We start from the raw sequence: 13,094 nt of genomic DNA on the forward strand, positions 1-13,094 counted from the left end.
GAATTTCAAACCTCACAATTAATGTATAAAGCTAGAAATAAGCATCTACCAAACTGCATACAAATATTTTTGCTGAGAAAGAGGGAGGGTATAATTACAGGGATAACCTAAATTTCAAAATCTTATGTGCTCAAACAAACATGAAGTGAATATGCATGTATTGTGATCCCCGGAGGTTTGATTACTTATTGTAGCTCTCTGGGGATCCTGCTGCTTTTTTATGTTTTGCACTTTTAGTAGTGTTTTTCTTGGGGGACAATAATTCAATATCAATATATATTGCAATACAACTTTATTCATAGCTCTCAACTCTCACGCATTGACCGTGTGACACACGCATTTCGCTAACTTCACACGCTCACACGCAACACATGACATTTCACACGCAAACATGGAATTTCTCACGCATAAAAATCACAAAGCCCATCTGGGCTGCGGACAACAAAACCCTGCCTTCTGCTGAGCTGTTTCGGCTTCTTTCACAACTTGTGGCCATCAGTAATTCCTGCTGCAGTTCGTGTTAACAGCAGCAGGAAGAGTGATCAGAGTTATGAATAATTTTAGTCTTAACAGTGGTGAAAGTAAGCCGGTAAGGTCCTGTACCGCGTACACAGGAGGGGAGGGGGCAGGGAGAGCTGCTGCCAGATGACGGTTCATTCAGAACCAGTCATGGCTGCACGCAGGATCATAAAACAGTTCTGCTAACCAGATGCAGCTTAAAAAGCCACTTGGTCTGTTTATAAGTTTCGTTTTTATTAATTCTGCATTTTTTAACTACATTCACCATACTTCTGTGCCTCCGCGCTTGCTCCTCTCCCCCCTCCTTTCCCTCGGAGCAGGTGCTTTTATCACCGTTCACCATTCAAAACGTGAATCACTACGTTTAATGTTCTCACATCGGTAGCAACGTGTGCCAGTTAAAGTCAATAGGAGAATTAGTAGCTGTATTTCATGCTATTTTATTTTTAACAACATAGAATCAGTGGCGCTTCGGTGGGCGTGCTGCCTCGCACTTTAATTCAGGTGCACACTTTTAAGGGTCATTTTAAAGAACTTGTAACATCAGGGGCTTCATCTCAGACCTGTCAGTACCCCTGTTCCCTTTATAGGAGCCCTCTACAGTAATTATGCATTTTCCCCATTCTTTATCCGTCGCACGCAGCGCACGGGGGTAAAATCCGCCCACCTCACCGCCTAGAGCGCACTGACGAGAGCAATAGAGATTCGTCTGATCAGCGCGGTGACTGACTGAGAAACCTGTTGCTGTGAAAGGTGATAATGGTTATAAACTGTAACAGTCTAGAAGTGCATTGAGCTGAAAAGAGGGATACATCAGCAGCTGGATCGTGCGTAAAGACGCAGCGGGAACCTCTGTGAGCTTCAGTGTTGCTGCTAAAGGGGAAATTGTTGACCATAAAGGCTTGATGAAACTCAGCCTGATTCACCAATCAGGTTATAGATTTACAATGATAAACAACCCATATATGAATGTGTAACAGTGTAATAATTCGTTCAATAACTTAAAACTACTTAATTTTATTCAGTATTATTTGAACAATTGTGTATTTTTTTATGTCTTAATCCATTAACTGAACAATAAAGTATTAATACGTCTCTTTCTCTTTTTAACAAAAGTAATACATGTCTACTTCATTGTCTGGTGGGATAAAAATGAGATGGAGATGACTCCACCGGCTCTTCCAGGGTCAGGTTAGCCACGCCCCCAAACAAGCCCCGCCCCCAAATTAGCATAATCTCACTGTTAACTTTTGATAAAAGTTGAGAGGTCTGACTTTATTCAATAATGTGAAATGACATTTCCGATATTTCAAAATACATCTATGATTACAGCATTTGTCACTGACTGACATTCAGGGTTTTATGTAGTTTTATGTGTTTTGAGCTGAGTAAGGTGAACACATCCTGTGTTCTGTTGCTGCAGTGTGGATTGTGCTTTGGTGTTCCAGACTCTGTCGATTTTATCCTAAATATCTTTGCTGTGACAGCTCTCTGTTTCTAACACATAAGCACGTTTAAAACACTTTCGCTGTTGCTGCACTTCATGTTTACCTTTTCTCTGCGTGGTAAGAGGTCGCTAGCCAAGACTAGCATTAGCTTCTCCATCTCTGTCTAAGTCCCCCCTCTCTCCTGCTCGCTGTGTCTGATGTTTTGGTGTTAGGGATGTTTTGCCTCCTTTAGTGATAATGGTACGTGTAATAAATGTTGTGTTTTTGTATCTTTGGAGACAAGGGTGTCAGAAATGGAGGCCCGGCTCTGCTCTGCTGAAAAACCAGCAGATAGCCGAGGCCCCTTAGCTAGCATGTAGCCACAGAGATTAGCTTCATGTAGCGGTCCTCCAGTAGTAGTACCCAAGCAGCCAGGTAACCAGGCCGGCTGGATGACAATGTGTAAAAGCTGGTTAAGAATCTTAAACCTTTTCTCTCTGGTGCTCACCAAAGGTATGAGTGAGAAGCTGAAGTTGGAAAGCGTATGACCCTATAGAAATAGATATACATAGACCCAGGTGACATCATATAAATTGCTTGTGGTTGTCTGATCCACAGGAAAGAAGCAGAGGAATTAGGTAAATAAAGACAATAAAAATGAAAAGATAAATCAAAATTAAGAAAGTGCAGAGTGAGAGGGGTGAAGGAAAAAGGATTATGACCCATAGCACAGAAACCCAGCAGTGACTAACCACCATACTGTACAAATGTCCTGCTGAGCTGTGCATACATTTAAATTATCACTGTATTGTATTCTCTTTTAACAAGTGTCAAATTCTTTAAATTCACCTGGTGTGCTGCTAATAAAGCCGTCTGATTACTGAACAGCTGACCATTAATATAAAGTTTGCCTATAGCCACTGTAGCGTCATTGACGCTGAAATTTGTTCCTACCATCTCACTGTCCCAACTTCTGACCTGCTCTTTTTGCTTGTAATATTCTAATTTAGCTACAATCGGTGTGTCATGGTTTTGACGTGTTAAACCCACATTCAGAATATACTCAAGAGGCGCGGAGCAGTTTCAGATGTTTATTAAATGCAAGGAAGCACGAGCCGATCTCAGGAGATTTATAGTTCTCGCAGCCAGGAAAAGAACGCACAGCCGGGCTCGGGCGGTCTGCGGACAAAAGAGAATGTTAGCTCAGCTCACGGAGCAAGGGAAGTGGTGTTACTTTTATTCCGCTTACCGCCGAGCGCCGCGATCTAGCCAGGGTGAGTGGAGCGGAGAGACGGACCCAATCAGCGACCCTCCTAGATGGCAGAAGGTGGTGGAGAGACAGGCGAGCGGTCAGGAGGAGTCCGTGCGGATCCCGAGCAGCAGCTGAATGGATGGATGGTTCGAGGAAAGCTGGAGTAACCTGAGCGGTTACATAGGGGTCCACTGACAGGTTCGTTACAGCCGAGTGGGCACCGGAGACAGAGTTCACGGAGGAGAGAGGAACACTCGGGACGAAGGGGTGACCTGAGAAGCAGGAAATAGGGTTATAACTCTGGGAAGGAAAGCTGTCACGAGACAAGGGCCTCTGGCATCGTCCAGCAGTCCAAGTGCTGTCTTCATAGCGCAGCCCCGGGCTGCTGAACGAGCCGCAGGTGTGTACCACGCCCACCTGTCAACTCCAGCCACCTGTGGGGAAAGCAGATCAGGCGTGACCGGCAGAAAACTGCACGATGCTGCCCGCAGGGTCCTGACACAGTGGAGGTCGGTTTTTATTGGGCTTCTTACCGCTGAGACAGTGAGTGCGATGGAAGGTGACGTGTTTTACCTCATCAGCTGGGAGCTTCAGCTGCTGCCAGAAGGAACTCATGGATTGTTTTCTCGGCATCCTCATCTTATTGCTCCTGGATGCCGGCAAAGACAAGGTTATCTCTCATGCTTCAGGTCTGAATATCCAGAACCTAGCTGTTCCTGGCTGAATTCCAGCGACTCTCAGAGTATCCAGACTGGTTAGCATCTTGTCTATGGATTCCAGAGCGTCTCTGTAGCTCCTCTCTGGAGATATAGCGGAAGCGGCACTTGTTGAGCTTGAACGAGTGCGTTTTGATGATGATGTGTTTATATGACAATTGTTAATATTTAAACGTTACAATGTTTAACTTTAAATTGTTGCCTTGTTCTTGCCTGGGTAGATCGAATTGTTATTGTGAGTATACTGCCATTTTTACTTACAAATGCTCTCATGATATCTCAGCCACTCATCTCTCCCCTGGCTGGAAATTTGAGAATATGCTGTCAATAGGTTCTATATAATATAAGTGATAATCGTCTCTCTCCACTTCCTGATTTTACCTGCCCTGCCTTGTTTTTATGTATGAGAGTCCAGAGCTGAGCATTGTAGTTCAAATGGTGGTGATGTTAGGCTAGAAGCTTGTAATGATTTATACTACTAATGCATTAATTAATTAGCTGTTATGAACTCATTTATGCTGGAATAAATTATCTAGTCGGATTTTAACCAGAGAGGTTTATCCGGCAGACTGCGAGAACCCCAATATAACTGCAATTAGAGTTTAAATCCTTATTCCTTATCACCAATCCAATGATAATGTCTCTGTGTTAATATCAGATGTTAACTCCGATAGGAGGTTAGCGTTGAATTCTGAATAACCATGCAACTGTGAATTGGATTGAACACAAAACAATTTCTATTCCACAATTATTGTTTTATTAAACCAAAGCAATTCCCTGTTACAGAAATTCTCTGATTCAACCACCTTGGAATTCTACCCACTACTAAACTAAACATGAAAAATAACGGTGGAAATAAAAGTCAAAAGGAAAATGGATTAAAATGAGAGGTAGCAAATCTTAGTTCAGCTCACGGTTGTTTAACACCACATTCAAAACATCGGCATTTGACGTAGCAGCATTGACAGACAGAACAGCTTTGAGAGTCCCACTGGACGCTTTGATGTCTTACAAAAGCTAGTTCAGCTAAGCTACCTACAGTTCAGTCGTACTAAACCATCCCAAGATGGCGACTATGATGACGTATGCTCTGCACCCTTGTGTGGTGCGTGAGGGGAGGTCCTAATGACGTAACCAGGCTTACGCTGATGGTGTGATACCTCACTTCGAGAGGGCGCGGCTAACTGATGAGTTTAAAGAAAAAACGTGAGCTAAGTTTCACACAAAGCGATGAAGCGAAGAGAGAGGGAGAAAAAAATGGAAGAAGATGGAAAAGAGCTGAAGCAGCGACCTGCGGCGGGGTTATTGATGGACTACAAATCAACACAGCAAAAATCACTTGGGGGGGAAAAAAAAGCATGCACACACAAAGAAAATATTCAGCAAAATAAACCCAACTCTGTCTTGGAGTAGAAAGCATTAACCTAACTTCCTAACACCTGCCCAGGCACAGCTTTATCACCATAAGGTGAAAAGAGAAATAAAAAGGGGAATCTTTCTTTACTCTGACGTTGATTCAGGAGTGAAGTCCCAGCTCCAGGTCCGCGAGTGTCCTGGAACTCTTGACGAATGCAGGTGCGTGCGGCAGCGAGAACGGGATGAGAAAGTCCCTCTGTCTCTCTCTCTCTGGGCTTCCAGACTCTTTGCTCGGCCCAGCAAAAGCGTAGTCCTCTTTCGACCACTGGGAGATAAGGCGGCTCCCAGTCTTTGATCAGATGGAATTTAAAAAGTACTTCTTTTAAAGGCAAGGCAAGGCAAGGCAAATTTATTTATATAGCACAATTCAGTACAAAGACAATGCAAAGTGCTTTACATGATTAAAACATAGCAAAATAAAACAGAATAAGAGCAAGTAGGAATAAAATATAGATAGAAAATAGAACAAAAAAGTGGTGATTCAGTTAACTAGGACAGTTGAAGGCAATTTTAAACAAATGTGTTTTTAATCTTGATTTAAAAGAACTCAGGCTTTCCGCACTTTTACAGTTTTCTGGAAGTTTGTCCAGATAATTGGAGCATAGGAACTAAAAGCTGCTTCTCCATGTTTGGTTCTGGTTCTAGGTATGCAGAGCAGGCTGGAGTCAGAAGACCTGAGTGGTCTGGATGGTTTATACGCTGATAACAAGTCTGTGATGTATTTAGGAGCTAAGCCATTTAAGGATTTATAGACTAACAGAAGTATTTTAAAGTCTATTCTCTGAGATACAGGGAGCCAGTGTAAGGACTTTAGAACTGGGGTGATGTGCTCTACTTTCTTAGTCTTAGTGAGGACGCGGGCAGCAGCGTTCTGGGTCAGCTGCAGCTGTCTGATCCACTTTTTAGGCAGACCTGTGAAGACACCGTTGCAGTAATCAATTCGACTAAAAATAAACGCATGGATTAGTTTTTCTAGATCCTGCTGAGACATCAGTCCTTTAATCCTAGAAATGTTCTTCAGGTGATAGAAAGCCGACCTTGTAACTGTCTTTAGATGCTTTTGAAGGTTCAGGTCTGAGTCCATCACTACACCCAGGTTTCGGGCCTGATTTGTGGTTTTTAGCTGAAGCGACTGAAGCTGTGTGCTAACTTTTGATCTTTCCTCTATTGGTCCAAATATTATTACTTCAGTTTTGTTTTTATTCAATTGGAGAAAATTTTGGCACATCCACGTATTGATTTCTTCTAGGCATTTACTCAGTGCCTGAATTGGTTCATAGTCACCTGGTGACATGGTGATGTAGAGCTGTGTGTCGTCTGCATAGTTATGGTAGCTGATGTTGTTATTTTTTATTATCTGGGCTAGAGGGAGCATGTAGATATTGAAAAGGAGGGGACCCAGAATGGACCCTTGGGGAACCCCAAATGGGATTTTTGTCATCTCTGATGTAAAGTTACCTACTGATACAAAAAATTCCCTGTCCTTTAAGTAGGATTTAAACCAGTTGAGTGCTGTACCAGAGAGGCCGACCCAGTTCTCCAGGCGTTCTAACAGAATGGAGTGATCGAAAGTCAACCTCCTGTTCTGTATCAGCAAATACAGGGAGGGGGGGGGGGGTTCTGAGCTTGGAGTAGCAGCTGCGTGCCTTCCCTGACTGACTAAAAGCCACGAAGGTTGCTTGGTTTTATAGCCATCACCCTAGCAACCTTATCTCGATCAGCGGCCATTGTTGGGCCGTGTTGCATGATAGGAGTTGGTGGCCATTTTGACCACATTGCATCATGGGAAATGCAGTTCGTCACGTTTGAACCGGCATTACACACTTAATCTGGATGGCATTAACTTGGCCTCTGGTAATAAAGTAAAAAATGTTGGTGTTATTTTTTTACCTAGACATGTCATTTAAATCTCATAAAAAACAGATTTCCAGAGTTTCATTTTTTCACCTCCGGAATATCGGCAAAATTAGAAACATTCTGTCCAGGGGTGATGCTGAAAAACCGGTCCATGCATTTGTTACTTCAAGGCTGGACTATTGTAATTCTTTACTATCAGGAAGTCCACAAAATGCAGTTCAAAGTCTTCAGCTGATCCAAAATGCTGCAGCAAGAGTTCTGATGAAAATCAACAATAGGGATCATATTTCCCCAATTTTAGCTTCCCTTCTTTGGCTTCCTGTTAAATCAAGAATAGAATTTAAAATTCTTCTTCTAACGTATAAAGCCCTTAATAATCAAGCTCCATCATATATCAGAGCTCTGATTATCCCGTATGTTCCTAACAGAGCACTTCGCTCTCAGACTGCAGGTCGGCTGGTGGTTCCAAAAGTCTCTAAAACCAGAATGGGAGGCAGGTCCTTTAGCTATCAGGCTTCTCTTCTGTGGAACCAACTCCCAGTTTTGGTCCGTGAGGCAGACACCCCGTCTACTTTTAAGACTAATCTTAAAACTTTCCTTTTTAACAAAGCTTTTAGTTAGAGTGGCTCGTGTTACCCTGAGCTACCTCTATAGTTATGCTGGTATAGGCTTAGGCTACTGGAGGACATCAAGGCCTATATTTCTTATTCTACTAAGTTCTACTGTTCTCCAGTCTACTGTTCTCCAGTTTTGCATGACTGCTGTCATTTCAGCTTTTACCTTTTTGTTCTCTCTCTTTTTTCTTCATAGTAGGTACACCTGGTCTGGGGTTCTGTTAGCTGTGGCAACATCCAGGGAAGACAGATCACCCGCTACTACCATCTAATGTAGAACAGATTACTAGATCAATGTGTGCTTCTGTGCTATTTTGTCTGTCTTGTTGTGTCTCTGCTCTGTCTTCTGTAACCCCCAGTCGGTCGAGGCAGATGACATACTGAGCCCAGTTCTGCTGAAGGTTTTTCCTTCCCATTAATGGGGAGTTTGTCTTTTCGCTGTCGCTTCATGCTTGCTCAGTATGAGGGATTGCTGCAAAGCCATGGACAATGCAGACGACTCTCCCTGTGGCTCTACGCCCCTTCAGGAGAGAATTCTGCTTGTCAAGACGTTGATGCAATCAACTGGTTCCCTTATGTAGGATTTTTTTTTACCAATCTGTATCATTTGACCCAGTCTGTATAATCTGATTGATTTTGACTTTGTAAAGTGCCTTGAGATGACATGTTTCATGAATTGGCGCTATATAAATGAAATTGAATTAAATTGAATATTCATATAAAGCCTAAACGTTGTTTTTATTTTTTTGAGAAACAGCATGGGATAAAATTCCACTGCTAATAACCTTGATGAATCCAAACAGTTATGCAGACTACAAGCATGTCTTGAACACATTAAATTTCAAATATTTGGACTTCAGGCTGTGAAAAACACAATGCTTTGTGCTTCACTTAATCTTAGTGCCATTCATTTTGGCTCTGTTTATAAAGCAAAGAACCTTAGTGTTATCTTTGACCACAATGTCATGTAAACCTGGTAAACCTACAAGGTTTCTAGGACTTCAGGCATTCACCTTCGTAATATTGCAGGAATTTGAAATATCCTATTCTATCACATGTTGGGCCCAGTCATGAGATGAAACTAAGTTTAAACCAAAAAGTAAAAAGTCTGAATACCAGAATGCAAGGTATTAACCCATTTTTCATCACTGCTCTCAGGAATGAGGAGTGTCAGGCATCAATAGCAAGGGTCTCTCTATAATGTATTTATCTTAATCTATTTTTTTATCTTAATCTTAGAAAATCCTACTTGAGAAATCATACTGGAGGAGTTGACAATTCAAGCCCTCGGGGGCTTGAATAAATGTTTCTGATGTTTCCTTGTTTGAACACAACTGATTTAAATGCACAGTTTACTAGTCAGGCAGGATATTATCCCTAGGAGATAATTTTTCACTACTCTCCAACTCTGCCCTAAAGTATGTTTGTGCAAGACTCCTAAGGACAAAAACTAAAGGTCACTGAACAATATTGGAAGTTTAAATCACTATTACCACAGTCTGCACTCTATGGTTGTAAAGACATATAAAAACAGTTTGTTACAACACATTTTCTGTCTTTTCCTAGGTATAAAGTTGCCATCACCAAGCACAAGGACTCAGAACAAACCAGCAGTAGTCTTTACAATCAAAATGATATTTGGACCCCAGCTGTTGACTTCAGCAAGTATATTGAAGACAATGAAAGCATTGAAGACCAGGTATGTTGTAATATGATTTGATAAAACAATGTAACCGCACAAAAGCTAATTTCTTTAAATTGTATGACCTGGTTAAAAGAGGTTAATTGTGTCTACAGGACCTTGTTGCCTGGGTGACCACAGGGTTCCTTCATATCCCTCATGCTGAAGACATTCCCAACACTGTAACAGTGGGTAATGGTGGGGGAGTCATACTACGACCCCATAACTACTTTGATGAGGACCCATCCATCAGCTCTACAGATTCGGTATACTTCAACCCTGGTGCTGAAGACAGTTGTGAGAACAACAGGATGGCATGCTTGGCTCATGAGACTTGTAGCCCCACTCTGGAGACGTTTACCTACCATGGCTTCGATGGAGTCATGAAGTTTGAGGATTGGAAGTGATTTTTCATGTGTTGCTGAGTAAAAGTTTTACAGCCATGTTGATCTTTGACAGAGGTTGAACAAGTTTTCAGCTCCTGAACCACAAAATAATGCCAGAATCGAGTTCTGGCATTATTTTGGCAAACATTTCTACAAAATCAATTAACCATGGGTATAATTTTAATACAAACAGCATCAAAAGCCAAAGTATTTGGTTTTGTCTATTTTGAACTAGTTTCAAACACCATAACATACATCTGCTTCATTATTATCATTTTTATTGTCAAGTTTAATTTCTACATAGGATCTCAAGAACCGATACTTGTTTATCTACTACCCCAACTTTGGGAATCAGTGATCCAAGACATGTCACTCTGCTATGTGTTTATAAAGGCAATTTGGAGTTAAAACTTTAATTAGAACACTTTGTCATGGTTCTACACATCCCTTTGCAATAAGTTGTTTTATTTATCCATTTCCATACACATACACTTTTTGTTGCAATTTTTTTTAGGTGCTCTAGAGACCAATCATTATCAAGCTAAGATGTCACTGCTTTTTATTCCAAGCAGTTTTTTGTATTTTTTTTATTATTTTAGTAAAAATGCTTGCATGTTACCATTAAACATTAAGTTTTGTATTAGCATATAATTAACTTTTTAGGATGTTAGGATGATACATTCTATGAGTGTCAGTGATCATGCTCCTGTCTGTTTAACCCTAATAAATAAAAAAGTAATCCCACAAAACAAAAGCTGGAGATTTAATACATAATTGCTGAAAGATGAAGAATTTATAGAATATTTTAAAGAAGAGTGGGCTCCAACCTAGTTACCTACCAGGGTCATCAGCCTCTATCCTTTGGGAGGCAGGGAAAAGCAGTGTTGAGAGATAAAATAATATCATTCTCATAAAAAGAATACAGAAAAGAAAAAGATTCAGGCATTAGAAAACACATATCAAGTTATTAGAAGTCTCCCAGGTGGAGGGAAAGCTGAATAAAATCCATAAAGCAAAATGAGAATTAAACGAAAATATTGATAAACAAAATAAATTTTTAATACATTGATTTCGAATAGGGAGATAGGCACCAGCATCCCTTGCAATCCCACAAGGGATATATGAGAGAGAAAGATTTGAGGGAAAAATTAAGTTTCTAGAAATCTCCCAAGAAGAGGAAAAGTTGGGTAAAATCCATAAAATTAGAATTAAACAAATATATTTGAAAGCAAAATACATTTTTAATACAAAGACTTCGAATAGAAAACTCTGAATATGGCAAATCAGGAAACTTCTTAGCTAATCAGATAAAAATGAATAAATAAACAACTATATTTGCAGTTACAGTCTTGACTCGAAATACATCATATGATCCTGAAACTATAAACAACATCTTCCGAGATTTCTTAAAATCCTTATACACATTGCAGATAAACTCATTAGGAAATTACATCGAGCAATTTCTGGATAAAATAACACTTCCTAAGTTATCAGTGAAATGATGACCCTGGATTCACCAATTGGATTATCAGTGGAAATAATTGTGAAATATTCTGGCATCAACATTCCACAGAATGTTGCAGGAAACTCAGGAAAATGGCAGATCCCTGGCTAATATGAATTCTGCTACCATTAGTCTCTGCTTATGCCAGGCAAAGATTCTGTGTCCTACCAGCTATTGTCCCATATGCCTTATTAACATTGATATTAAAATAATTTGTAAAGCTCTTGCAAAATAATTACTCCTCTCACAATACACCCTGATCAAACTGGTTTCATAAAAGGAAGGCTGTCATCCACAAATGCATGCAGATTATTTAATTTACCACAGATTATTCCTACAGTAAAAACATTGTCTTTAGATGCAGAAAAAGCGTTTGTTAGAGTTAGTTGGAAATTTTTGTTTGCAATACATTTGGTTTTGGAAGTTTTTTCGTAAAGTGGTTAGAAATTTTATACAGTTCCCCAAAAGCCTGTGTCAGGACAAACAACAAAACATTTTCCATCTTTCGTCTCCAGAGGGGCACCAGACCAGGATGCTCGCTTTCCTCCTTATTGAGTGCTATTTTTATTAAACCACTAGCAATACTTATACAAAATATAGATATTAAAGGTATAAAATGCATGAAAATAGAGCACAGAAACGTGTCTTTATGTGGATGATGTATTACTTTATCTCCATCACTAAAACACCTCTCTCTCTCTCAGATAATTAGATTACTAGAATGTTTCTCAAGAGTTTCTAACCCTCCCCAGTGTTCTTTCTAACTCTCCCCAGTGTGCTGTCAAGTTCTCTAAAGTCCTCCTAATGACCTCATTATTTGACTCAGGTGTGTTGAAGCAGAATAACAAATAAAAGTTGCAGGACACCAGCCCTCGAAGACCAGGATTGAGGACCACTGCTCTAGATATACAACTACTAGACACAGAACAGAAAATATTTGATATCAAGATCTCTGATTTGCCCTTTATTAGCTCAAATATAAAACGGCATGATATACCTTAGGATAACCCTTATGCCAAAACTGGATTTATGACCTTATGATTTATGACCTCTCACCCCGGCTGGTCAAGGGAAATCTGCAAATAAAAAACCCATACCATTTCCGTGCAAGCTCCACGATGTGATGGAATTTTGTTTGACAGCCTTTGTTTTAACATTTGTCTTTAGTCAGAATATAAAGCTCAAAGTCTGAAAGTCTGCTTCACGCTGTCATGATTTGTCTTGGATGAACCCGGACACAGCACGCACACACAGAGCTGCTTATGTAAGGAGGCTAGCAGGTGAAGTGAGTTCTGACTGATTAGAGCCTAACAGGTGTGACTGATTGCTAAGGGAGTGGAGGGTGAGCTGAGTGACAGGAGGAGAAACTGAAAAAAGCCAGACCAAAACTAAACCATGACACATGCTGGACAGTTTCCGGCACATTACTCCTCCCACTTAGCGCTATTTCGAGGCGCCGACACTCCCCGTCTAAATCAACATACTGTGTCAGGGAAATAAAGTTTACAGCTTTTTATTTAAGATTAAAGCTTATTCAATCAGACAAGTTTAGAGGCGGCATGGCCAGTATAAACCCTGCATGACACTTCCTTCCGTTTCAGTTAACACAACACTAGGTGTTTCACCCTGTTACTTGGAATCAAAAGGGCGGCTTCCACCCATACAGGGCTAGGTTCTGTTAAAACACCGGCTCGGGTAATGAGACGGCGCGTCATGGGGAAT

General features: G+C 40.7%; 1 protein-coding gene across 1 annotated transcript in view; it reads left to right on the forward strand.

Annotated features, from left to right (window-relative positions):
- aoc2 (amine oxidase copper containing 2) overlaps window positions 1-10,622 on the forward strand; it is a 105,471-nt gene extending 94,849 nt beyond the window's left edge. Inside the window, exons 4-5 of the mRNA XM_012858012.3 lie at window positions 9,368-9,500; window positions 9,599-10,622. Coding sequence (XP_012713466.3) covers window positions 9,368-9,500; window positions 9,599-9,889 — 424 coding nt within the window. The 3' untranslated portion in view covers window positions 9,890-10,622. The remainder of the gene's footprint in view (window positions 1-9,367; window positions 9,501-9,598) is intronic.
- The last annotated feature ends 2,472 nt before the right edge of the window (window positions 10,623-13,094 follow it).

Source organism: Fundulus heteroclitus, unplaced genomic scaffold, assembly GCF_011125445.2.
Source record: "Fundulus heteroclitus isolate FHET01 unplaced genomic scaffold, MU-UCD_Fhet_4.1 scaffold_139, whole genome shotgun sequence".
Classification (NCBI taxonomy): domain Eukaryota; kingdom Metazoa; phylum Chordata; class Actinopteri; order Cyprinodontiformes; family Fundulidae; genus Fundulus; species Fundulus heteroclitus.